Source organism: Gymnogyps californianus, chromosome 1 (assembly GCF_018139145.2).
Source record: "Gymnogyps californianus isolate 813 chromosome 1, ASM1813914v2, whole genome shotgun sequence".
In the NCBI taxonomy this organism is placed as follows: Eukaryota; Metazoa; Chordata; class Aves; order Accipitriformes; family Cathartidae; genus Gymnogyps; species Gymnogyps californianus.
This window is the reverse complement of record NC_059471.1, coordinates 132,989,264-133,017,172: the sequence shown is the minus strand read 5'-3', so window position 1 is coordinate 133,017,172 and position 27,909 is coordinate 132,989,264. Positions and strand designations below refer to the sequence as shown.

The 27,909-nt window shown below is 40.9% G+C and overlaps 1 protein-coding gene across 1 annotated transcript in view; it reads right to left on the bottom strand.

The window, feature by feature from the left end:
* Positions 1–24,987, bottom strand: part of LOC127014225 (rap1 GTPase-activating protein 1-like) — a 38,607-nt gene extending 13,620 nt beyond the window's left edge. The window contains exons 1-16 of the mRNA XM_050893436.1: positions 24,952–24,987; positions 21,526–21,573; positions 20,398–20,436; positions 20,112–20,303; positions 12,687–12,790; positions 11,124–11,202; positions 10,796–10,849; positions 10,622–10,705; positions 10,271–10,371; positions 9,492–9,621; positions 9,088–9,243; positions 6,716–6,787; positions 6,444–6,530; positions 5,665–5,799; positions 3,940–4,086; positions 2,601–2,704 (exon numbers count right to left, since the gene is read on the bottom strand). Of these exons, the coding sequence (XP_050749393.1) occupies positions 2,601–2,704; positions 3,940–4,086; positions 5,665–5,799; positions 6,444–6,530; positions 6,716–6,787; positions 9,088–9,243; positions 9,492–9,621; positions 10,271–10,371; positions 10,622–10,705; positions 10,796–10,849; positions 11,124–11,202; positions 12,687–12,790; positions 20,112–20,303; positions 20,398–20,436; positions 21,526–21,573; positions 24,952–24,969 (1,550 nt within the window). The 5' untranslated portion in view covers positions 24,970–24,987. The remainder of the gene's footprint in view (positions 1–2,600; positions 2,705–3,939; positions 4,087–5,664; positions 5,800–6,443; positions 6,531–6,715; positions 6,788–9,087; positions 9,244–9,491; positions 9,622–10,270; positions 10,372–10,621; positions 10,706–10,795; positions 10,850–11,123; positions 11,203–12,686; positions 12,791–20,111; positions 20,304–20,397; positions 20,437–21,525; positions 21,574–24,951) is intronic.
* Between the last annotated feature and the right edge of the window lie 2,922 nt (positions 24,988–27,909).

The window sequence follows — 27,909 nt, the reverse complement described above, 5'->3', positions numbered from 1 at the left end:
AGCAAATTTCCCTGTTTCAGGATGGTTACAATAGTTTTATTGCTACTAGTACTTGTCAAGATACTTCTGAAGAAAGCTATCTGTGTGAGTAACTGAAAAGTGGGGTATGTTTAATTAAGGATTGGAAAACTCAGGTTTTTGTTGGGATTTTTTTGTGGCTTCGGTGATGGAGTTCACAAAGTTCCTCCTCTGTTCTCTTGGTTAGTTGATCCTACCTGTACCCCTCACATTACAGTTCCTCATGCCCTCACTTGTGCTAAGACAACTGTTTGTGAGACTGGAAATTATCCTGACAAAAAACAATCCTGAAACTAAAACAACCCTGAAACTTCTATGACACATGAACAAGCGGGATGGACTGGGTCAGCTCTGTCATCAAAGCCTGCATATCATTAAACTACAGCTTCAGGGTGAAGTCACACATGACATGTTGAGCTCACTGTTGCCAGAGAGCGAGCCTGCTCCAGCCTCCTTCACTCTTGCTGAGTGTACCTTCCATCAGTCCTGGTACCCATCAGACTTCTCCATGAGCCAGTTCATAGCAGAACCTGGCAGACAATCAATCCAATGAAAGAAAATTGATACTTTTTCTGATAGATTAATGGGCAGAATCAGTTCCATGAATGGTCCACTAAGCATCTGAGCCATCACAAGGAATGGGACAGGATTGGGTAGTTGAAAGAGACACTGGGAGAGGGAAAGTATGACATCTGCTTTTCAGTAGCAATGAACTGTTAGAACAGACCAGTTGCTAGTGAAACTGCACCTTCAAGAATCACCCAAAAAGTCTTTCACAAAACACAAGATAAGGCTCACTGTTCCTCATATCTAAGATTACAAATAAGCAAAAGGGAAGCTAAACAAAGCCAATAGCTTACCAATTCCCTCCTAGCAAACAGCAGAAAAAAAAAAAAGAGGAAATAAATCCAGGGTTTTTCCTTGTTGTAGAAAACTTCTACACATCTTTTAAGGGGATAGTGAAGGACGTTGTACACAAAGTAATGGATTGAGGGGCACAGCTGCATGAAGTACAAAACTATTTAAAGTAGCGAGGAGCTGTGGCTACTGTGTTGGCTTAGCCTGTTACAGGGCGGTTTTCTCAGAAGATTTTATTTTTCTCAAAGAAAGTTCTATACTATTTGTCGTGGTTTAACCCCAGCCAGCAACTAAGCACCACGCAGCTGCTCGCTCACTCCCCCCACCCAGTGGGATGGGGGAGAGAATCAAAAAAAACCAACTTCGTGGGCTGAGATAAAGACAGTTTAATAGGACAGAAAGGAAGGAAAAATAATGATAATAATATGACAATAATAATACTAAAAGAATTAGACTATACAGAACAAGTGATGCACAATACAATTGCTCACCACTCGCCGACCGATGCCCAGTTAGTTCCCGAGCAGCGATCCGCCCCTCGAGGCCAACTCCCCCCGCTTTACATACTGGGCATGACGTCATATGGTATGGAATATTCCTTTGGCCAGTTTGGGTCAGCTGTCCTGGCTGTGTCCCCTCCCAGCTTCTTGTGCCCCTCCAGCCTTCTTGCTGGCTGGGCATGAGAAGCTGAAAAATCCTTGACTTAGTATGAACACTACTTAGCAACAACTGAAAACATCAGTGTGTTATCAACATTATTTTCCTACTAAATCCAAAACACAGCACTATACCAGCTACTAGGAAGAAAATTAACTCTATCCTAGCCGACACCAGGACACTATTTTTATTCAGGTTAGGTCATAGGCACCTCATTAACGAAAGGTCCAAGAGAATAACTGGAAAGAAGGAAAAATGTAGTAATTCTTCCTGTTGTGAAACTACTAGTTTCCACATTAAAGATGGCTTTTCCTCTTTTACACTGAGTCTTTAAGCTGTACCCTGGAATTCTTGCAACTGGGAAAACTGTATATTAGATGCAGAGCACTCAAGTGACTTTTGAGAATCTGTATAATCTTAAAAAGGTGTCTCAGCTAGAGCTCAAATTTATTGATTTAACTAAATAATCTCTTATGACCAGTAGACAACTTTTGAATGGTTATAATTCTGTCAAATATGCCAAATCACTTCTTGAACCTGTATGTTACCCCTGAATTATAATTATTTCTCAGACCATCTAACTCAAACACTAGTCATTTTGACTTAAAGCTTTTGGAAAAAATCCTTTCTTTAAGATATCAGAAGTTTTGTCTATTTGAACTTTTTAACATGAAAACAAACAAACAATCAAGCACCCAATTCCCCCTTCCCAAGTAAAAACATTTCATCTGACTTATCTAAAAGTGACAAATACAGAACAGGAGAACCAAGAGTTCTGGATCATACTGCACAATGTTTAAGAGCACTCTTACTATGTTCCTCCACCCATCTCCTCCCTTCTTCCTCAAATATTGATTCTCCCCATTTCCAAATGTCCTTTTTTATTTTGTTGTTTCTGTCATTTGTTCATTTCTCCATTAGCTTTTCTTCCCATTCCAGCCATTTCCATTCCAGTTCTCATTCCTGTCGATTCCCTTTCTGTCCTTTCTATCTATGTGCCTTTCTATCTCTCTTTTCTCATCTCCTCCTGTTTTTTTCTCTCTGTCTCATCTTCCCATGGCTCATACCTCTTTTCCTCCTGTATGTTCTCAATGCCAATGGCACTACTCCGTCGCCCGTGAAAGCGGCTGGCTCGAGTACGCGATGGGCTCCTACCAGGCAAGGCAAAAGACTAGAAAAAAAGGAAAGTGTGACAGAAAGGAGGGAGGGGAACAAGACAGGGAAAACTGTGGTGAACTGGAAGCATGGGAGAGGGAGCTTGCGACGTGGATCCAGATCCTCTCCTTTACTCTGCCATACAATAGCACGGCCCAGCTCCACCGGTGCAAGCAGTAACTTTCTGTCAGTAAGAGAAGCTAGGGCTTACAAAGGTGGTATGAGAAAGAGACAAAGAGATACAGAAACAAAGGTAGAACAAGATACACAGCCAGTACACAGAGAACGAGGCTCAAGAAGGGAGGTATCCCCATATGATGGGAGAAGGAGAGGCAGAATCAGAAAGGTAGAGAAAATTAGAAGTTAAAGGAGAGAAGGAGGCAGCAAACCCAAGTCATTACTATTCTACGACTTTGTTGTGCTGACATAAAGAATGCATACAATTGATTAAACTGTCACCAAGAAATTTCCACAGTGAAAGGCACCTTCTTGGCTTATTCAGAGATTTTTTTTTTCCCCCCCTAGTTTGCCTGTATTGACATCATTAGTGCAGAGATCACAATCAGCTAGATGCACTTTGGCCAAGGTAACCATATTTCCAATATCAGAAACATGGATCCTTTTCTGGAAACATTTGTCATGGATTTATTATGCTCACACTGATCGTGTATGTTTAGTATCCCTATCAAATAAGAAAGGCTTTTATAGTGACTAGAAATATTCACTCTTTATCTCACCCCAAACTTTATTAATTCTGCTGTTTGTTCCCAGCATGCAAATACTGTTTACAGCAAAACAGCACCTTGAATAAACATTGTATACCTGTTTACATTACAGAAAATAATCTGATTGGTGAAACTGAAGAAAATGGAACAGATCTAGTGTCGTTATGTTCTCAGTTCTTGCCATATGACAATACAGTACCACAGCGCATGCATTTTTTTAAGGTATGGCAACGTACAGGATCTAATCCAGGATAGCAGAGAGAGATGTCTGATGTAGAATCATGTTTGGCTTTCTTCTCCCAGTCTGCATCAATTTCAGCTCTAATTTACAGATGAACTGGGGCTAGAGATAGGCACAGACAAAACAGACTGCAACACATGCTGTCACCACTTGTGAAATGGGATGATACAACAAAAAGAGATTCACAGGACAAGAGGACAAACCAATAGGAAAAGAGAAATAAAATGTATGGTGGGTCACAAAGGTATACTGGGTTTCTTCTTACAGCCCACTCAAATACCTTACCGCAGCAATGGCCTTAGGGCCCTCGGCGACACTCTGGCTGAGGGCAAGGCCAGCTGTAGTTGGGCGGCTGGGCAGGGTGGCTGGCTGCTGCTTTCTCATGGATATCCCCATGGTATCCAGGCTCTGGCTGCGGCCTCTGATCACCCGCTGAACAGAAGGGAGGCAGGGAAACAGACAAGCACAGATACACATATAGACATGCACACGGTAGGGCAGTATGAAAAGCACCACAGATTGGGTGGAAAGTTGTGACAGACCAACATCAGAACTACAGAAATCCTAACTCCTAGAAGGCAGCATCTTAGATATTACCCATTTTTGGTCCTAGCTGATTCATGGAGCTCACTGCCAGGGAAGAACTCTTCCTCAAGTATATTCTCTACTTTCACCTCCCATGTCCTGCTGCAATAAATAGAGATTCCCTACCAGTATCCCAGCATACTGGATAAGACAGTATCATCTGGAGCAGTCCTACCCAGTACAGGCTACAAAACACAAAATCACACTCCTGTTCAAGACTGCAAGGTTCAGTCTTGCATGAACTTGAGTGCTGGTTCCAAGGGGAAAGCAGCCACATCAAAATCTACAGCATTTGAAAACGCCATTTTCTGAGTTTACTCAGCCTTTTCCAGCCTTTTACAAAGGTCATCCGTGTACATGACACGCAAATCACAGCATCTGCTAGAAGTCAGAGGAGGACATTTTGGGATAATTAGTGTAAGACATGGATGGGTATGAAATTCCTAGTTAGCAGCAAAGGCAGGGTAGACTGTACACAAAAATACACCTCACCAAAGCATCCCAGCTCTGACCAAAGCTACGCATATAGCTACCAAACCTATAGGTGAATGGATTAGTTTCACAGCCCTTAATGACTCTAACCAGCCCACCACACAAAGCAGGTGGAGGTCATGTGAAGAAATGCTATTTGTAATACGTCTCTCTGTCCAGACAGATAACTTATTATACAAAAGAAGTGGTGAGGCACTTCCCACAGAAGTGGGAAAGGGGAAGTAGATAGGAAAGTTATATAAGATTCTCCCTATATAATCAGTTCAAAACTCCGTTTGCCTGTTCGTACAAAAACTTTATTTTCTCATATTATCTTGATCACTTTTAAAAGTAAGTTCTGTCACCTGATCCTGACTTCTTTAAAAAAAAAAAAAAGTGTCATCTACACTGAAGAAAGGTAAATTAACTCTGGCTTTCAGAAGGTAAGTAAAACTTCACAGTTTTTCTAGACAGTACACTCACAGATATGTTAGAAACTCTTGCAGTGGCTCTTGCAACTCTTTCAGTTATAATGAAAATCAATTGGAAGAGATCTGCTGTAGGAACTGAAAGCTGCTTGCTACTAGTTATTACAATTCCTCTTGCAAACACTCACTCCTTTTTCTGTAAGTCACGGAGTGAAACCCCACCTGACACTAGACACCAGCATGAAGCATAAAGAGTTTGACTTCTCAGGGACAGTATGGAATTCCACCCTGGACCATGCTGTAGCTCTGTAGGAAGGAGCACAGGAAGGGGAAAAATGTCTTTTCTTGAGAGATATGGTAAAGCATAGTTGAAGATGCTCTAAAGAAAGGCTGCTGGATGGAAAGACTTTTTCTGTCTCACCCTAAGCACAGCTGATCAGCAGGGTCAATATTCCTTGGAGAGACACACAATGAGCTTGAGAAGAGTGTGAGCAACTGGGTAAGAAACCAATCCACTATGGCTCACCTTGAAATTCTCGAGGAAGCCCCCACTGCCATTCTCTATCTTGTCATCGTCCCCTATGGGTAATCCCATCATACTGCGGCTGCGAAGCTGCAGCTCCTCAAAAAGGCTCTCCAAGAGGGCACTCCGGGTTCTTTCCTGCATCAACATTGGGAATGAAAACACAGCTATTATTGGGAGTGGAAGGATTTTTTTTCCCCCCCCTGTTTTTGCAATGTCTCACATCCTCCTCAAAAAAAAAAAATCACCATGAAAATTACTTTAAACAGTATGAAGTGGTTTTAGCTGTATAGTTATGGAATATATTACAGTAATACCCAGCCCTTTTAAGCTCTTTCTGAAGCAAGTCATAAAGGACATCAGTACTTTTTTACAGGTGATGAAACAGAGGCATGCTTTTTGTAGATCAGGCAAGCAGCAGAGTCTGGAACAGAATTTTGGTACCTTGAACCAAAAATCAGTGATATCAGTACACATCCTGTAGCACAATACTGAGTTTCAGCTAATACCGAACTTCCTCCAGCAAAATGTATGCATCATATTCCCATTCTTACTTGAGGATTAAACCTTTACATTAGAATATACCTGTTCATATTCTATCACGCCTGCTGTGAAATACAAAGGAAGCATCACATAGCTGAGTATAATCACATTTCATCTTCCTTTTTTAAGCAACATAAAATTAGAAGTAGAAGAAAGTAAAAAATTGTACTGTATTTTCTTAATCTGGCAGTAATATAGTTTTATAATTTTCAATGGAAGCAACCAGGTAATAGACCCACCTCTAATTTAGCAAATTTCTCAGCTCGATAGCAGCTGTACTCAGCATTGATGAGCTTGACCAGGAGGAATTCACGAAACTCTGCACTCTACAAGACAAGATGAAGACTAGACTGGAGATGAAAACAGTAACAAAACTATCACATGAGAAAAGCTCTGCCTTACTACTCTTTAGACCTCCACAGTCATCTAGCCAGACTGACAATACTGACTCAGAACACAAGGGGTTATACCATATCCCCCTGCCATCTAACACTGGACCAGAGAAACAAACCTTTCTAAATACGGCTGGATTTGGCAGAGGGGGTCCAAAGAAGGGGACATCATCTCGGGCTGTGACTGAAACCTGAAACAGTATAAGGGGAAAAAAATAAGTATCATAACACAGGTGAGACTATCAAAGCCTTCAAACTACTATGGTACATCTGATCCCTCCTGAATCATTTACATATTCAAAAGATCTAATATGCTGTCCTGTGCATCCATCTGCTTCTGAACTCAGTGAATGGATGTGCTGATTTATCTCGCAGAAATTCAGTCAGCTAGATGTGCACACAGAGCAACAAAAAACTATTGAACCGATTACTTTTTTAAAAAATATTTTTAATAAATATTTTAATAATAACCAGTGTATTTAGAACAAAAAAAATAAGGTTCTATTCAGCCTGCAAGATCTACCTCCACTAGAAGAACCTTTGTCAATATGGTTGTACTGACCTATTTTTTTTGACAGAGAATCCTCAGTGGAGATACACTGCACACTGAGAGGAGTATCTCAGTGACACCACGTCTCTGAGTCACATGTGGTAAACATACAAAAGCACTTTCCCAGTAAGAGATAAGGAAATGCACGCTTTTTTCTTTTTAACATACTCCTACCTGACATACCAATGCCAAAGTAACTGTAATGCAGTCCAGTTTTTACATACTGTCACTTGGCTCTTCACAGCACTTACCTATAATTATATGCAGCTATCTTACCAGATACATATAACACCTAAGAATATGTCACAGGGGGGTTTTTTTTGTCATGTTTGAGATGGAACAATACCATTATTTGCCATCTCATACAACAGGGAACAATGTCAGAACAATGTAAAAACAACTGCCTCAAAATAACACTCCAGTGTAAATGCCACAGAGCCAATGAGAGGCATGAGTTTAATGAGAGGAAGAAGGAAAGGGGCCCTCGATTTAATTCAGATTTCTCACATTGTAGGCCAGCTCCCCTAATTACAAGACCTCCCTCTCCCTCCCAATAGATATCTACCAGTTAAAATCGTGCTTTCCATTTTTGATTTTCTGATTGCAAAAATTGATTCAAAGAAATAAATGCCATTAATATTCCAATTTAACCACTAGGCACTAAAGCTTAAGTAAATGGAACAATGGGTGGAAAAAAATCTTCCCAAACTGCAGTTTCTTAGGTACTAGAATGCCCTCAAGGCAGAATGAGTTAAAACCCCTTTAGAAAAGCCTTTACAGAAAACTCTGCATTGGCTCTAGGGTCCTGACTGGGACTATCTCTTTTTCATGAAGTGATACAAGCAACCCTATTACACTGACAAAAACAATGGCATTGCAGACAGGCAAAGACAAAAACAATAGTAGGAAGAGACAAGACAAATGGCAAGCTTCCCCAGCTCTTTCTCTTGTCATTAAAAAAAATCCACTGAATTTCTGCGCCCTACAAAACAGAGAGCGAGAGGAGAACTGGAACCCCATGCCCCTGATCAACATGAGGCTATTGTGTCACTACAGACCTGGCTGCCCATAGCATAGGGAACAATGGAAGGTAGTTGTTCCACCCCCAGCACCCTCTTTGGTGGGAGAGGAGATGGGGATCCTGTCCTAATTTTGATATTCTTGGTGTTCTTGTAGACCTCCAAGGCATAACGACTCATCATCACCAACTCAGAATTCCTACATAATATGAGACATAGCACTTTGATTAAAATGTTTCTACAATGGGAAATCCAGCACAGAATGCAAGCTTCTATATGTTTTCAGCTCTCTCAGCATGAGTGAAAGTTGAACATAAAGTTATATAGACATCCATACAGAGTCATGTGACAGAGAATGAGCTGTGTCCAAAGGCTGCAGATCAGGAATTAATGTTCTAGCAGGGCTTCTTTCAACTGGAGGTCCCTAACAGGTAGCACTTCCCTGCCAGATGGGCATCAGTTCTGGGATCCTTAAAAGCAGATGTAGCTAGTTCGGATTCCATAGATTAAGCCAACCTGTATCTGACCTGCAGTCTCAGGCAGCGCAAGCTCTCAGCACTGTGCTGTGCAGCATGAGCAACCTAGACATGGCTTTCAGTCAGGTGAGTGAGTTTTACTTGACTTATATAATGCAAGGAAGACATCCCCCAAAATGGGATCAATTGCACCTCGTGCTCTTTGATGTAAACAAAAATTTTTTATCTGAATTTGTCCTGCTTCAATTCCCAAGCTTTAAGCTTCAGAAATTCATCAGCTACTTCGAAAAACATAAAACTGCATTCTAGTTTCACATGTAGATACTTAACAAATTAGGATGACAGCTGGCTGAACCTGTACCTCTCCCAAAGGCCCAAGAACAGGTTTCCACTTCAAGGATCAATATCAGTAAATCAGTACAGAGGAATCTATTGGCTCTGTTTACCTTGTAGAGAGTGTCCCCAGTGGTGTCATGAGTGAGCTGAACTACCACATAAGCATGTAGGAAATTAGAAGCAATCATATCAGGGACAAAAGGTGTGCTTTCATCCTGGAAGATGATGGCTACAATGTCATTCCCAATGTGACGCTTCCGCTGAAGCTGAAGAGGAAAAAAATAATAAAGCGAGAAGGCAGGTGAAAAAGAGCAGTACAATGGAGCCTCAAACACCAGTCTGCCGAGCACCTCCAACCCAACTGTTCAACTAAACCCCTCATCACTACTTTTACCATTACTCCAGCCATAATTCCCAACATTATGCAGTTAGGCATTCTCCCCTCTATGCAGTCCCTCAAATACCCCTCCTCTCTTAGCCACACTATTGTATTCCTTAGTTCTCCTTCCAATACCTGCTGGGAATCTCCCTCTGTGAAGGGCAGCTTTGTAGACACATGAAACATGATCTCCTTGCCCTGGAAATTTGTATAGACCGACTCAGTGCCCGTTTGACCTCTGGTAACATCCAAGCCTCCCCGGAACCTGAGCAAATCCATACCACGCCATAGGTCAGGCAGGACAGAGATGAGAAAGTAGAGGGAAGAAAGACTATATCAATAACAGTAGCTTGGTACATCAATATTATCAAAGGTAATTTTTTAAGAAATCAGTGATAGTGAGGCACCAAATCTTCCCAAAACAAATGCACTGACTGAAGCTGCACACTGTTTCTGCTGATGAACATACTTGCTTGCTAAAAGCTATGAAAATAAAAATAAACCAGGTATCCTCAAAGGAGCTACTTTCTTTGGCATTCTTCTGAGAAACACAATGCATATTTTAGAACTACAGAAAGGATGGGCTGCCCCACAGAAAGGGACTAAAACAATACTGGCCCGTACCATTGTGAAACAAACTTACATTCGCACAGTCAAATAAAATTATTCTTTACTGATACTGTGGGTCAGATTGAGATGCCAGGAGACCTTTAAATGAAAATACCAGCAGAGACCTAAGCTCCAACTTGTTCCCAGACAGGATGGCTGACAAAAGCATTCTGGGCTTCTCCACCTGCACTGGCATTCAGAGGACACAGCACTTTTCTGAAAGCAGGGCTCTAACAGTGTCGCAGCCTCTGAACACACGGTGTTCCCTAACGCAATCTGGCTTCCCAACTGCACTGGGTACGCACCCACGGAAATCCTGCAGCTGAATCTTGTCACCAAGGAAATCCAGGAACTCCAGGAAACCCAGACTCTCTTCTGTGTTACTGAAGACTTCTTCTTCAGTCGTCTTCAAAAGGAAAGGAGAACTCATAAGGAGCACAAGCAGTACAAAGAACAGGCAGTAATTTCTTACACAGTTCAACCAGCTTTGAGGACCTGCACAAACAAATCGATCAACATAAGGCAAGCTTCTACCCTTTCTCTTTATGGCATCTGTATTTTTCACAGGATAGTACAGACCTTGTTATTACATTTAAGCTAAGAGAACTGACTCTTTGTGTTTTGCTTCAAGTATCATGGGATCTGAGGGAGCTTACCTGTCCAGGTTTCTGGTAGATGACCCCAAATTTGAAGTTATTGCTTATGACATGTTCATCAAAAGCAACAATAAGCTGCGAAGCCTGAAGTAATGAAAATACAAATTATCAGTTGGATGTCATTAGCCAGACCTTGATGGAAAAGGGACATACAGACATATCAGAACATTGTACCTTGGGGTAGAGGACAGGAAAGAAGCGTTCAACATTCACATCCTCACACAGTAGCTGTCAAGTGAGAGAGAGAGGGAAACAGAAGTTGTGATTATCATGTGCCCTAGCTTGCTGTGGGCATGAGAGCATAGGCACTGTTTGTAATTATCTGACAGGAGTCCCTTCAGGCAAAAATTCTGAGGTAAAATTAGAAGAGAAAGAATAGAAGCTAAATGGAAGTATGACAGTATTATTGGGGAATAGTAGAAAAGAGGGAAATGGGAGGACAGAGGTGAAAATAACTTGAAGAACGAGGTGTTAAGAGCAAACAGGCAAGCACGAATCTCACCTTTGCCATCTGGACAGCATTGGGAAACTCATTCAGACAGGAAATGGGGATCAGGTCATGTTTGGTGCCAGTCCGAGTCCTGACACAAAACAAAAAAGGCATTAGAGCAAAGGCTGAAGGGAGACACAAGCAACACTGGCTCTTTAAAGAAAGAGTAGCCATTCCTTCAGATTATCCTTAAAGCAGTTAATTCCAGAGGATTAATTTTAAGCCTGGTGCATAAAATCACTGGAAAAAGGAGATATTTACACTTCTTATTGCTCATCACTTGTTGTGTGGAGCAGAGGAAGACAAAACAGGGATGCTTAGTCTCTTGCTCCTTTGCATTCTTTTCTTACTTGAAGAAATATTTTGCTTCCCCCCCCCATTTTCTTTCACAGAAATCTAAATGTTGAAATACAATTCATAGACACAGTATTATAATGCATTCATAAGATCATACAATGAGGGTTTGAACGACTGTTAAAAGGTCTGTGAGAGACAGCCGAGGAAAGCATATCTATGCAAAGTATAGGAGGTAGAAACTGGTGTAGCATTGTTCCAGAAAGCTGATGGAGAAAAGCTTCCTTTCTCTATATATGTGTATTAAAGGAGAGATGTCTTTCTAGAGGAGAAGAAATATTGGGCTGTCAGAGTCCTCTTCAAACCATTATAAACAAGCTATTGAGCAAGAGGTGCTGTATATAATATGATATCTTAATAGAGGAATTACTACCCTTCTGTTCTTCACTGGTCTCTTCCATGTAGGAAGGTTTCTGGGCTCAGACAAACATTCCCTGGCACAGCTCACAAATAGGCTCTCTCTTTCCCCCCCCAGATTATTGCTCCGCCTGGCACTCTGAAGTGTTCTCCGCATACAGTGGAGGAAACCCACCAGTGATTCTCTTGTAGCCAACTCCTCTGCAACCAGTATTTTCCCTCAGTCCTGGATGAGTCCTTGTCAGCAGCAACTGTACACCAGTTGGTTCCAGTAGCACATTGCCTACTGGAAGTGCACCCAGCCCATAGTGTGGTAGAAAGCTTTTCTGCAGCATGCCTCTCACCTATGCAAGATCCATTTCTATTCTTCCTCTAGTTCATTCTGCAGCTGTCTCTGGGTAATGGCTCTCTGTGGAAGCCCTAAAGGTTATGGCACTTCGTAGGCTGTCCTGGGAAGCTAAGGAATGTTCTAGTTCGCCTTCAAGGGAGCTTTAGTCTCAAGCACAAAGTCCAAAGACAGGCCTGGGCTAGGCTGCCCTCCGTTGAGGAACCCATATTCTGCTAGAAAATACTCACATGTCTCTAAGTAAACAGAATAAACAGGAAAACTTTCTTTTTGAGGGAAGAACAGATGTTTTTCACACAGGAACTATAAAGATGCGCCTGCAAACACCACTTGAGCTTCCTGAAGGAAACTGCTGAGAGAAACTCAGAGGGGAAGGCAAGAAAAGAAGGCTTAAAGGCTTCTTTGCAGTCCTCTCCAGGAGAAAGACATGATTCACACCCATATCTATGCAGATGAAGCTCAAGATAAGATGAGAGACATAGCACAGTAACATACACTTCAACAACAGGCACTGTTACCTCAGCAACAGGCGTAGATTTTCCTGTTTCTCAATCTGTTCATACTTCACAGAAAGTACCAGGTAGCCCAAGGACATGTCACTGGAGTAAAAGTTCTGGTGCTCCTGAAAACAGGAAGCCAAAATGCATTATTCCCAACACACTTCCCTGAGAAGTTTACCATGTTTTTTGCATACAACCTGTTACTCAAGATTAGCTAATTTTTTTCTTTAACTAGCAATGACATGCTTGAAGACATGCATATGCTGTCTCCCAGCCCCCTTGATGATCAATGCATGAGCATATCAGTCAAAGTTCATCTACTGTCAGTTCAGTTCCTCCTCAGCTGTCCATCACCAGAAGGGCTCCTGAGAAGGAATAGGATGAGAACATTCAGCAACACATTCTGAAGAAATCAAGTTTCTTGTAAATAAATTCATGTCTTTCGTGGACTTTGCCTATATCCATTCAGGCTCTGCATGACTAAGTAGTGGCCTCCAGTACATTCAACTGGATGTGGTCACAGGAATTTTCTATACCAACAGTAACGGCAGGACCATTATACCAAATGGTTGATCTCTAAGAGCACTCACATCTCAGGGAGGATGCAGTCAGAGCTCCAGGTAACTACTCTGCAGATGAAGACTGTTCTCAGCAGTGCCACTAACACTGCTTGAACTTTAGTGGAGTGTGCCTCAAACAGTGTCATTCAGTCAAACAATGAACCATAATGCAAACATTGTCACAGACTTTATATAGAAATGGCTGTGGCCATACATTTTTCCTGGGTATACAGCCATGTTCCAATGGCCTGGGTATAGCAATATATATTTTATATATTGATATATATAACATATATATTGATATATATAACCTCTAACCTCAAAAGGTTGAAGTCTTTTGACAAGGGATGTGAACGGAAACCTCTAGCACAATAAGAATACTATATAGGTGGAATCATCCAGAAATGCTTAGATCGCTCCCATGTTCCTAGTGGAAAACCACTTTATGGCCAGTTTTTGGAGCTGGCTGCTACATAAACTCTGACCAAACAAAGAGCTGACACTGAACTCATGCTTTCAGCAAACAGTCCAAAATTATTGGATTTAAGGTATAAGGACAGAGAGACCAATGAGAATGTCATGCAGGGGATCTGATTCTCTTTGGATTAGATTAATATCTTAATCTCTTGCTGCTAATGAGAACTTCTGTTGAAAGGGGCAGTAGTACATTTCAGTATTTAGCCTCCAACCCAGGAGAATATAGTGAGATTGGTATGGTACTTCTGAGCTAGCAGTGATGGAAGCTGGAGTAAGACTCCTTCTCAGCAAAGCAAAATAATAATAAATAAAACAAAATAAAGAATCCCCAAATCAAAATTGTATCAGCTACCCTATAGCAGGCAGAATTATCAGTGCCTCCTTGTGCCTTGGAATCATGAAAATCAGGAGAAAGTCATACAGCAATCTGCTGACTGTGGAATCAGGAATGTGTCCACAGAGATCTTCAGTGCAGAACAGTTTAGGCAACAGGAAAAAATCAAGGCTTTCTTTTGGTATCTTTTGTAAACAAATCTCGGGATTTTCCAAAGCCCAGATGATGTACCTCAAGATAGTCAGCTGGATTTCCCACTTGTGGTCCTGTAGGAAAAAGAAGCTCTGTCCACTCACTGAGAAGTCAGACGCTCCCAGAGATAAAATGCACACACTTTAATGGGGAGCTTGATTCCCAAATTCCACTTGTCAACTGTTTCACAGAGAAGAGGTACCAACTGCTATCTTGTTTGTTGATATATTTTCTAATGGTACTGTTGCCCATCACCAACTTACTTGAAAGATATAATCAAAGTACTCTGCATACATTTTAGTGTATACAGGTTCTGTTCTGATGTACACCAGTGGTTTTATGCTGTTTGGTTGTAGAAGTGATCTCCTCAGCCTAAACGCAAAGTGTTTGTTATGGTCAAATTAAATGGAGGAGAGAGATAAAACACCATTCCCCTGCAAATAATGAATGGGCTGTTCTACCACCAGAATAGCAGTCATCTTAAATCAAAGACAGAGTCACTTGCAATCTGAGAAGATGGCCAGGGAGCATGAAGTCAGTAACGAGGATTGCAAGACTTGGGGGGAGCATCACAGGAAGCACTGTATAAATGCATCCTTGTGCATGACACAAAAATGTTATGCACTGGGACAGTAAGTTAAGTGTCCAGTTGTACAGTCAGAACTTGCACAATTCGGAATGTGTTCTGTGAAAGGAATACTCCAGACACAATAAATTAATAATAAGGACTCAATGGGAGCAAAGTGTGTAATTTGATCAAAAAGAGTTGCTAGTCTGACAGTTCCTTCCTCAGCCTTTTGCCTAGAAAATACAGAAGGTCTGTTCTGTCTCTGGTGGATTGCAACCTCTCTCAACACACTGGTGAGATTGCCTTTTGCTGTGGAAAAAATCTAAACCATTTTTGTATTAGTCATAGTTCTGACTCACTGTGAAATGAAGATGCATCTAGTGAAATACTCTGATATCTATGCGGACGTAGGCATCTTGAAGTCAGACATAAACCAATCCCTCTTTGGGGGGAAAAAAAAAAAAAAAGGAATAACTAAGACTACAGTCACAACCCTGAATCTGGGTGTGAAGATGAAGCTATTGAACTTCTTTAAGTATTAGAGATACCATTGTTTTCACTTCCTCTTTGAGACAGAAAAAAAAACCCAACACCCAGAACTGCCCTGCTACTGACTTATGGGGAAAAAGTTTCATGGCTTCTGGTGCTAGCATAGTCTACCTTCTGCTGAAGCAGACCAAACGAGTGGGTCCTGAAAAAGATAAGGTATAAGTAAAGAGCAGCAAACAGAATAGTGTGGCCTCTAGCTGCAGTGTTCAAATCACAGTCCAGTGTGATCTGTCACAGAAGTCAATGGTAGTGACTGAACTTAACTGTATGTGAGAAGAAAAGCTGAAATCAAAGGAAGCCACAAATGCTGAGAGGACAGTTTCTTTCTCCTGACCATGACCTTCAGGATACTAATAGATTTTGGGGATGTGAACAAGAATCAGGTGCAGCAGTCATTGTGACCAAGGGCAGAAAGACAGAGCAGCTGAGAAACAGACAGATTCAAGGAGCAAAACAAGAGCATGCTCAATGGTCAGTTGAAGTCTAGAATCAAAGAAGTCCATAAACCAAAGAAGTCATATGCTAGGGTGGATGCCCAAGACAGGCTGTTAAGGAAAAAGCACAATGCCAACAAAAGTCAGGACTAGAAGGCATAAAAGAGGAATAGGAGCCAAAGCCTGAGGTTAGCTACAGCCAAAAGCAACACTGACCTGCAAAGACCAGAAAACAGGACACCTTTTGATGAGACTTCTAAGCCACGCCCCAGCAGGTCTGACATATTGGGACTTCAGTTGCTTTGGAGACTGGGCTATCAGCTCTGCAGCTGGCATAACCAGGCAGAGGTGCACAAAGGGGTGCAATCTTCACAGGGGAACAGGCACCAGAATTAGTGGAGGTCTTAAAATAATTGAATTTTTGTCAAAGCTACTCTGGCTGCCTAGCTTGATCCTGAATGTAAGCCTGGGTTTTAAACTGAGAACTGAGTAATCATATGTCTGAACAAAACTATAATTTCCTCATTATGACTTTTTTTTTCCTCTGTGATTTTCTTTTTCTGTAAAAACACACAGGCAACAGAAGGCAGACTCAGAGTCCTTCAACTTACAACAGCATTTATCGTTAGCTGTCCTGAAGTTAGAGATGAACCATCAAAAGGCTTTATGGTTAATACTGAAGATTGCAACTCAGCAGTGACAAGATACCCTGGAGCTGAGATGACCTATGTATAGCTACAAATTTGTTCAGCCACAGAAGCAGTTTCTGTAACATTTAAGGCAGTGTGAAAGGAAGTTCTGGATTTCAAATGGATCTCTGTAAAAGCAATTAAGTATCTTCCATGGGGCCAAGGGAAAAGACTAGCAATACACAAGGAGTGCTGACAGTTTGCCTGAGAAGTTATAAAGCTATTAAGACATCTGCCATGTTCTTAGTCGCTTGGGTTCTTTTTGATGAAGTAGAATTACTTTTCACTACTCAGTAGCAGCAGTTGCACCGAAGACAAACAAACCAGACAAAAGTAAAAGATGTCTTCCCCATGGGATCTGGTATGTTTCATCAGTTCTTTTAGCAATAGGAGCATAGGAAGCCAGAGAACACTAAAAGATCTTTACAGGATTCAAAACGGGTTCATTAGCCCATTCTCTTTCTTCAAGACAACTGAAAATAAAAAAACAATTAACTTTGAAAAAACTTGGCAACCTCTGGTCACCTGGTAAAATACTGGGATGATTTCATCCCTGAAGAAGGAAGAAAAGCAGCTTTGGTGGCCAAATGATTATGTGATGACCTACAGGAAGATAACGATACCTGAACATCCAATCCTATTAACAGTGATAGATAACTAATAAAATTACAGTACTGAGTAGGCAGCATCATTATTCCAGCAAGCCTTCTTGCTGGAAAAGTGTAAGGTGTTATTCGCCAGTCAGATGACAACAAGGACCTAGAAGCTACTGCCATTGTTGGCAACTACAGAACACAACCACTAAGGCTGGGCTGGTGCTGAAATAATACCCGATAAAGTTGTCTCCTTGCAGGCCCTCCCTGCATCTCTGCTTGGAGAAAACTAAAACAAACAAACAAACAAACAAACCCCACCCAAACCAAAACAGTTGGGCTGATGTCAGCTTGTCATGACAGGAAAACAGTAACAAGCTCCAAAACACATGTATTTGCGTACCAGAGGAAAATGATCCTCAATATGAGAAGACCTGCAGTCTCAGCAAGTCAGAGAACATGTTTACTAAAAGCATAGACTTGTAGTAATGAAACAAAATTAGAGAGACTTTAAAATAACAAAAGAGATTAACAAAAGAGATCATTACAATTATACCTAATAATAAAAATGTCCTTTAACTGCTTCAAATAGTTTCCTCCTCTTTGTCCCAGGTTAAGCTAGAATTTCACACTAATAACTTGAGACATAGTTCTTTCCACTGAGAGGACTCCACTGAGTCAGTCCCCCAACAGTTCACAGCACTGCAGCAATACTTTAACCAGCACAAAGAAAGGACAGCATAATGGACAAATACATGACCACATATGAATGTATGGCAAGAAAGCTTCTCTCATCAGCACTGCCAGCTTCAAGTGCTTGTGAAACTGCACCCTAAGATTCTTTGACTGGTATTTCCAATGTATACCTTTATTAAATTCTTCCTGGCTTCAGGCTAATTCTCTTTATTATAGTCTTGAAAAACAACACAGACATTTAATAATTCCCACAGTATAAGACATAAGGTTTTACAGCCTTCTTCCTACAAGCAAAATGAATCTTACTGCGTAATTGTCATATAAAATATAGACCATGAAACAAATAAAAGGAACTGAGCTATGGCTTGCATGCCCTAGCACTTTTTTTTGTGGTTGTTTTATAGGATCTGCTGCAAGGTGTTCTACAAAAAGTGATAAAAAAATTGTCCAAGTTTGAGTGACCTAGTATATGCATACACACAACACAGACATGCATATTAAGTTTGTAATACCACACACACTCTAATCTCCCATCTTGCTTAAAGGATATTCCCTAAACCACTGGCTATGCCTCTCCCATCACATAGTACTTAGGGACTCTTCTTCAGCTAAGAATTGTTCGCAGTTATTCAAAGCATGCAAGAGACCTTCCTTTACCTTTCTGAAATAACCTTCCCAAGTTATCAGCAAGAAAAGGACCAATCCACACAGCATCAAAATCACTGGTCTCTCTAACTTTGCACGGAAGGAACACTCTCCTTGTGGAAAAGCTCTGAGCTCTCTCCTTACCTACACCTTTAAGCCATGGGTAAAGACACAGGTAAAGTTTTCTACCCATGGGTAGACTTTTCTGCGACAAGAGTCCTGTTCATCTTGTTCTTTTCTGACACTAGCTTGCTCAAAAACTTGCATGTTCAATTGAACACAGACACATATTCATGTCACTTAAAGAATAAAACACTGGACACTGTAGAAAAGGAAGAATATAGGAGAGAGGAGTTTTTCTGTAGTACTGAAGCACTGAAGCACTGATGGTTGAGAACTTTGCAAATGCATAGAGTTCGACTATACGGGAATTCCTGGATCTCACTTGGAAGGAACAATGATGATATGGCCCTGCTTGAGCAGGAGTATGGACAAGATGAGCTCCAGAGATCCCTTCCAATCTCAACCGTTCTGTGATTTTGTGGTATCAGGTCAGCAGTGAATCCTACAATCAGACTGAAAAAATCATATCCCAATTTGCCTCTCATCCTAGCTGGCTCTGGAAACCTTCAAGCACAACCCTAAATTTACCATGACAGAAAAATAATTACAGTTGGCATACTGAAAGCTTCCAGAATGTCACAGGATAAATGCCCATTAACAAATTGTACAGCAGATCTGACAGTCTAGAGAGGAAGCCTCCAGGAAGGGTACTTTACATGTAAATAATATTAATATCGGTTTCTAGTGTTGCATAGTACACAAGATCATTCAGACAAGCCCAACTACTGCAGAACAGGTCCCCAGCACTGCTCAAAGCTCCACCCCTTCCTGGTTTTGAACTTATTAGCAGTCGCAGAGGGAGACCACTGAATAAGATGCAGCGTGCGTATACCTGTCAGGCTTTCTTATCTCCTTATGCCATGAACTGAATCTCAGAAAAGATCATGAGTTTGTTCTCACTTGTTCTTGATGGTTAATATCATCCTGAGATCCAGTCTAGGAATCAATCAATTCCCTAAACAGGCCAACCCAGATGGACCTTCATGTTCAGCCAGCAAACATCCACTTTATGAGGCCAAGCTCTGTTTCCCTATCTGTCAGACTGGAATTTTTAAAGTCAGGGAACACTTAGCACCAAACTTAAATCAAACAAGTATAAATCACATTGTCCAGTTTCTTCATACATATTCTGTGGTGACCATACTTGCTACTTATCTACACCGAGGAAAACGGACCATTTTGCTTACTACTGAGGGGCTTGCACTGTCAGTGCTGAAGTCCCCTCTAAAAATAATACCATCTCCATTTCCAGTATTATTACACTTTTTTCCCCTTGTCATCCCAAGGTTGGTATCTGTCCAGGAGCCTCAAAAGAGCTTCTTAATCAAATATAAGCATTTTCTGTGCAAATCTTTCTCTTCTGTTAATGCACAGGATGATGTACATATCACAAGGGGACAGGACCAACTTAACACACTACTGGCCATATGGTAGTATGTACCTTAGTTACATTAGTTCAAGGCATCATGAGGAATTGAAATGGAGTGGCTGTGTAGTTATTTCTAAGTCCATCAGAAAAAGCCTGAGATACATTTCAGCCTTGAGGCTGGATGAGCAGAGAAGGCTCTGAAGGTCACCCTTACCTTCCCCAGAAAATGTTTGCGGTACAGCTTGGCTGTAGGGTCACTTTCCAGTTTCACTTTACCACTCCAGGTAAAGGGTACATCAGACAGAGTTGGACTCATGCTGGAGAGGTTGTGGCTGGTCCCTTCAATCCAGTAGCCCCCAAACTGGGGTAAGATAATCAGAGGATATGGCCACCCTTTCTGTAATACCTGTTCAGGACAGAGAACATGAAAACTAACAGGCCAATAAGCTGAAAGGCCAATAAAGTCCAAGGAAAAACAGAGGAGAGCAGTACTAACTCACCTCATGGATGCTGGGGTAAGGAATATACTCCTCTTCTGTCTGAAATCAGAAGATACCATTAGCAAAAATGTATGACATCTTTTGAAGTGTTATGCTCTCATGATGGAGCAAGCTGTGCCCTCAGCTTCCACTCTGTCCTAGTCCATCTTTAGAGTTTTACTTTAGGATTTAAGGTTAGACTCCATTTCCCAGGTCTCGGCATTATAATATAGAACTTTGGAGTCAGATTTCACCCACCTTCCTTCTTGAAACTACACAGAATACAGGCATGCAAAAGGAGGAGGTAGCCAAACTATAAGCAAATTGGATGAGGTTAGGCGTGACAGCCTCTCTCCTTTCCTTCCACACAGTGTTAGACAGTTGCTGTTCTTCTGCAGACAGAGGTGACAGTAGGGATGGTAGAAACAGTACTGTTATTTACTGTGAGATCAAGGTTGTGTGGTATACAGACCTGTGGTATACAACCAAGCAGTGCTGAGGTATGACTGCAAGAATAGGAGCAGTATCTTAGCCGCTTTATGCCAGTTGGATGCCCCTTCCATCACCACAAAGAGCACTGACTGTCTCTGTCAGAACTGAGCTATATCAATTCTCTATGTGCCTTTTTTTTAAGGTCATTCCAAGATTAAATTCAAGGTCATAGTTGATCTTAAGGTTATTGTGCCTGAGCTGAGACTGAAGGAACGGAGAGGAAGAGTTGAGAATTTAAAGACGGGAATCTGTTCTTATTGGCCTAATACTGAGGGAAACAGACCAGCTTTCTAGCAGCATCTGTATGAGTCCTCAAGCAGACTACTGAAATAAATATAATGTGGTTTCATAAATATTATTATAGCTCTTACATTGAATAAAATTTAAGAAATTACTTAGTCAAAACTAAGATTGTTAATAATAATAAACACGTATTGGAATCACTTAAATTTGAAAAAGGGAAGTATTGATTCTATTTCAGCTACATAGTTTCACCCTTTTGTGCAGCAACTTTAAAAAAACAAAGGCAAGCATATATGTGTTCTTGGGCTGTTTGTAGGCTCCCTGTTCATTCCAAGATGAAAATACACTGCAAGCCAGGTCAATAACTGTCTGCCATTCTCAGCAACTTGGGAGGCAACAACAACTCAGCCTGACCTTGAGAGGAGCTGGAAGGGAACATCTTTGTTCGTCCAGACGACTCCCCTGGAAACAAAGTCACAGACAGTGAATCCTATGTTTTAGCATGTCTGTTTCACTTACCCTCTGTGTCCTTCTCCGTATCCCCAATATGCATATTTTGTCTCTTTCTATAATTATCTATTTTATGCTAGTTTGGAAGTTTGGAATAAACAGGAGTAGTAAAGTTAGAACTTGGCCAGTCCCCTAGTTTGGCATTAAAACCGAAAAGCTTCCCTCCACCTTACATCTCCTAAAAAGCAGAAAGCTAGCAGAAATCAAAAGCAGTCTCCCAAACTGATTCTCTTATTTAATCTCTTCTAGCTACTTTACTTCCTATCCCAAGCAATAAAAAAAAGGAAGAGGTAAAGACAGAATGCAAAAGAACAGTATTTCAAACCATTCATTCCTGTTCTGCTCTTCCCTCTCCCTTGAAGATACTGTCAGGCAGAGCACAGAGAACCTCAGAGCAGTGTTAAGAGAAGTAACAAACACTTGTTTTGAGGATTAGGGCTAGGCAAGAAGACTTTTTCTTATTAAGCAGCTTATGTGCCTTGCTTCCATCCATATAAGGGAACAAATCTGTCTCTTGGAGGTAAGACAGAAGATCAGACCTGCTCTCCATCCATACATCTGACTAGTGCAACAGACTCCTGCAGGCAGCAAGGAGCCACATAGCAAAGCCCTGCACATCTGCTTTCCTAGGCACCATTACTGTGAGGTGGGTTGGAATGGCAGGGCAAAAGACTACTGGATGCCTAGTTTCTTCCTGAATCAGCAGCTGGCATCCAGACTTGATTCTCTTTCTTAAGGCTATTCCATCCTCTGCCTTCTCACCGTGGCAGGAATAGCTCACTTCCACCACAATTCTGCAGCAAAAGCACACATGAATAGGAAAATCTCAGTTAGGACAGCCCCAACACAGACTGAGCAGAGGCCCAGAACAAAAGAAGCCAAAAAGATACGGGGGCCAAGAGGCTGCATAAAATGCCAGCCATAGTCCAAATGAGCATCAATACAGACAGACTCAGATAGGAAGCTGAAGACCAGGATTTAAGTTGTAGCTTTCTCTTATACACAACACCTGAGTATTCAACTACTGCCACCTAAATCTTGTAACTCTCATACCAGAACATGATGCCGAGACTACATTTTTATACACCATCAGTGACTGCTTAATGGAGTGGCTAATCAGGGATTCCAGACAGGATAAGCAGCTCTCGACTTTGTTCTGAAAATAAGCAGGATCTGATTTATAACAGCTATGTCTATGCAAGTATTCTACAGCGGAACTAGCTTGTAAACTAGTATCTGGTAGAAATATGTAAATCTCAGTGGAGCTCTACAGTGGAGATTTAAGAAGCTCAAGAGCAAAAGTTTGGGACCAATGCATTTGCTCTTGGGGGGAAAAGGGGGAGGGGATAGGGACAGGGCGGGGACGGGGAGGAAAAAACAAAAGGCAAACTTCATTCCCAGATCTCAGGGACAGGTTTCAGTTTAAAAAGAGAGCACAACTTCACCTGTTAATTCATCACGTATAATGTGAAATGGCTATGTTAATTTTCAGTCAAACAATTATACTCCAATTCAATTGTTAAAGTACTCAAAAACTAATTCTGTCCTGTGGCTTTGTTGTTGTTACTTTACAGGAGAAATGTCCAAGTCTCCTGCTTTGCCTTTACTCACTTGATTGCTAATGAAAATCCCAGATTTCATTTTCAAGAATGATTCAACAAATCTAAAGGATAGCCAGAGTCAAATGGAAGGAAAGGGAAAGCAAAAAACCCAAAAAAGAATAAATAAAGAATTAGTAAAAATATAAAGAAAGATCACAACAAACAATAAAAAGAAATATGGGGGGGGGAGTTTTTTCTTTTGGAAAACACATCTCAAAAAATTACTGTCACACTTAAGCAGCAGTTATTAATTCTCCTAGTGCAAGTCAGGTGACAAAACAACCTAAATTAAAAAAAAAAAACCAAACCACTATACAGTCTTAACAATGGGCAGCTAAAAAAAACAATATAGATGCAAAATTAGGTGGTCTGCATATGTTGGAAATTCTCATCAGCTCCCTCTGTTATATGTCTAACTAAAGAGCTCCAAATCCAGTGAGAGACAATTTTCATGTGGTAAACTGGGAGCTGAGAAACACTGAGAATCTTAAGCAACACAGTCTTCCAGTAAGGGACATCTGCTAGTGATTCTTCCTTATACAGATTTCAAAAGGCCTGGAAAGGATTGTCATACCTTTTAACATGTGCTTGAACTGAACAAGAAGCTCTACATGCTCAAGCTTACTTTCTAGCACAGAGTTAAATGAGCCAGGCACACTTACAGAGCTTGTTATTCTAAAGCACTGAGAATATATCCCAAACATAGCTTGGGTGTCAGTACAGTGGTTTCAAGGTCTGTGTCTGTCTACACATGAATACATAGAAGATATACCTTCAGCCCCTCCTTCCCCCACTTCTCCTTTCTAGTCTGCCAAATAGTACTTCAGCCTCATAACTCTATACTCAGCATTTTGCTGCTACCTTCTACCTCCTCACCTTTATAGTCCCACCAAAGTCTTGCATTTTCCTCATATCCATAATTTGATCACCTAAATTCCAGAAAAGAAGTTAATTGTTTCTTATAAGTTTGATTCCTGCACATAATAAAAGGCAGGAGTTCTGTGCCACGTTACGTATTACGTTAGGTCAAAGTTAGCCACAGCATTTTAAAGAAGGTGACCACTCAGAGAAAATACTGGTAGTCTGTAAGGATGCTCTGACAACAGATCATCTGAAAAATATAGTTTTAAAGATTTTGTTGTCAGATATAAAACACATATAACATATTATTATATTACTGTCTCTTTATTTCATAGGGCAGGGTTGGTTTTTTCCCCTTTTACTCTATTTTAATTTTATAATGTAATATATGCAACTAAATGCACATATTTCCATAAGAGAATTAAGCCAGAGTCCTTCTTTCTTGTGCAAGTTAAAGACAGGGCCTACAGTAGTTATTTATTAAACTGTTTGACCTTGCTAAATGCAGTTATGTTAACATCCCGTTAATCATCTGTCATTAGCAGCTGCTACCCAGCAGAAACATAGTTTCTTGAAGAAGATGCCAGAGATACCTTAATGCAACACCTTCTGCAAAGAACAGACAGAATTATAATAATTTGTGTCTATTCCTTCCATCATGCTGGTTGGAAAAGTGAACACAGGAAAACGCTTTTGAAACCCCATTTAAGAGTAGGTATAGGAGCTTGGGCCTAGAAGAGCTAAATATTCTGCAAGCCCAAATTAAAGGGTATTGGGAGTGAACTGACAGGACAAATAGCAGCTGATTATTTGTTTGGCTATGAAAAATCAAGAGATCCCAAAGTTCAACAGAATAACTTCTCCTTACCTGCATTTTTTCAATCATCTCAAACAAGTCCACAGCCTGCGAAAAGGAAAAGACAACAGGGAAAAGAACTTAACATTTGCAGAAGCTAATGTTACCTTCTGTGGTAACCCAGATATTGAAGAAGCCAACAGCTCCTTCCATGTTTTGGCACAGAAACTACTTGCTCGCTGAAGACAAGATCGAATCGTTCTTCCTTAACTGACAGCATGGACAATACAATTGGCCAAATTGTCTTCAGCTTGTGTTGCAAAAGCTTGACCTGGAACCTGATCGGACAGGTATCAGGAATTTCTCTCTTTCAATGGGTCAGACTACTGACTTGATACAGTATAGTATAAGAAATGATTAAATGAACAAGTTTAGGATTCTCACAGAAGTGTGCAACTATAGCTATAACACATGCATGCACACGAGCTTGCTTTCAGTCATTTCTTCTACTCAGTGGTTCAAGGCACATTCCAACCCTGAGCCAGAGGAACGTGGACTGCCTTCACCTTGTTGGGGACAGCAGGAGTGAGAGCACATGGAAAGCCTTGGGTGGGAGAGTCTATAACATCACCGAAGCAGTGCACCCCTTCCTCAGACCTCCTGGAAGAGACAGAGGCAGAAGGGAAAGGAAAAAGAAAACCAAAACCAAAACTTCTAGCTCATGGAGAACTCAATATGCCAGTGCTTGCCTGCAGTGTCTCCTTTGTCTTCTGCTTACTCTTCCTCTCCCCAGACCATTTCTTGCATATGAGGAAGTTGTCATTCCCTGTGAGATTCCCTGAGCTGTCTTCACTTACCACTTGTCACCTGCAAACATCCTGGATATAACAGCAAAAATCTTCTGGCCCTGACTACTCTGTCTCTGTTCACATGCACTATTTTCCTCACAACTGTCATGTAAGTGCTGAATGATCTTTTTTGCCAAGTTCCTCCTCTATTACAGATTTGCAGCAGAATAAAGACAGGTCTCACGGGAAGCTTTAGGATCAGATCTCAAAACTGAATCATATTACAAGAGCTGAAAGTTCTGAAATATCACTGAAATCAGCACCTAAAGGACAGGCACAGTTGCCACAGCCTAGGTATTAGTCTCCAAGACAGGAACATAACAGAGATGGCACTAGAACAGAACCGATACACCCTGCAGGAGAGATGCAGGCATGGTTCTGTGTTACCGCTGCTGGTAAAGCCAGCGTGCACATTAGATGGGCTTTTGTCTGCACATCTTCTGTTGAAAACATATTATTATTTTGGCCCCTGCTGGAGCAGCAGTGTAGACGAATAGCAGCAGCACTTCTTTGATTTCATAGAAGAGAAAACAAAAAGTAACACAAACAACACACTGTAGTTTAAAAGACATATACTGCACTGCCCATTGCACTATGGACAGTCTCACTGCTAGCTGCAGCTCTCCTACTGTTAGTTAATAAACTTTCCATGCCATTCACAGTTTTTACTAACAGTTACAGCTGGGGTTTAAGTCATGATGAAGGTCACATAGGTGGAGCTGGGAACAAAGCCCAAGTTTTTAATACAAGAGACAAGACTCATCCACTTTGTAACGCAATCATGAATATGTTTGTTATGTGATCATATAATGCAGTCATGAACTGCTATCCTCAAGCTGTTAGATGCATGACTTCTGCTTCCACGCTAAGAGATTGGTATCTGTAAGTCATGCAGACTCTTGCTTTGAAACTAGTGGCTACATTCCCTGTCGTATGGAACGATAATGTATTTCTGTAATCATGAAGCTACACTCCATTACAAGCTCCAAGAGTCTCTATGTTCACCAGTTCCCTGACAATTCATAATTTATTTTAGTAGCCCAATGGCATCATGTAACTTGTATATAGGCTGATCTACACAAAGTAACACAATGCTTCCATCCCACAATTTTCTCCTAAAATTCAAATGAGAGATCTGCGTAATGCACCTACAGATTAAAGCCATAATGTATGTGGAAGGGAAGATGTAGGAGTTAGTCTTGACATCCTCAAATAAATATTGGAATAGCTAGATGACAAATGTATTTTAAATTAATATTAATATTATACAAACACATGCTTTATTTGTCATCTTATTAATTTACTTGAAGCATGTTTGGGGATAACAAAATTTATGTCCAAGACAGTACATGAAAGATTCTCATTGTTTCTTTTAGAAACCTGAAGTTTCTGTTCTATGAGCCCTAAAAAGGTAAGAGCTTAATTTGATAAATTCTCATTTTCAGAAACTAGCCATCTCCAGAGAAGTGTAATGGTAGAACTTCTGTGCAACTGGATGCCCTGGGGCCTTGTTTGCATGCTATAGTGTTTTTCTTTGGCATGTCACTGGTTTGAATCCTGAATCATTCAGTAGAGAGCAAAATACACACCTGCATCATGGAAATCTGGCAGCTCCTACATGAGGTGAATGTGGCCAGTCCTGCCCCTGTTCTCTCATCTCTACACTTTGGACCGACCAGAGCACTTCGTGCAGCAACTACTCCTTACTGTTCAATCCTAGTACAGTTCTATTGTCAAAATGACTCCAGCAGATACCAAAATCACTGGTCTTATACATTTAGAGATGTTCTCAATTCTGTAATTATCCCAGATTAGGAATGTGCTGAGGGACTTAAAAATCCAGAAGAAAGACTGAGATTTTATGTTATCTTTTACAAAATATCACAAAAATTTGGGGCCATTGTAACTATTGCTTGAAAGTCCATTTGTGAATTTTGAACTTCTGGAATGAAAAGCACTAAGCTTTATTTATAGAAAGAGAACGTACTTTTTTCAAATTGGAACTTCAAATTCTTTGATGACAGAAAAGCAGAATATCATCCTTCTGAAAAAGAAAAGCAATTCTGTAGACTGGGAGAGGAATATGTATGTACAAATGTGTACTTGCTGAAGCTTTATTTTTAGGAAATGGCAACAAGGGGAAGCAGAGGGCCTGGAAAATTCTGAAGACTAAACTAGGATT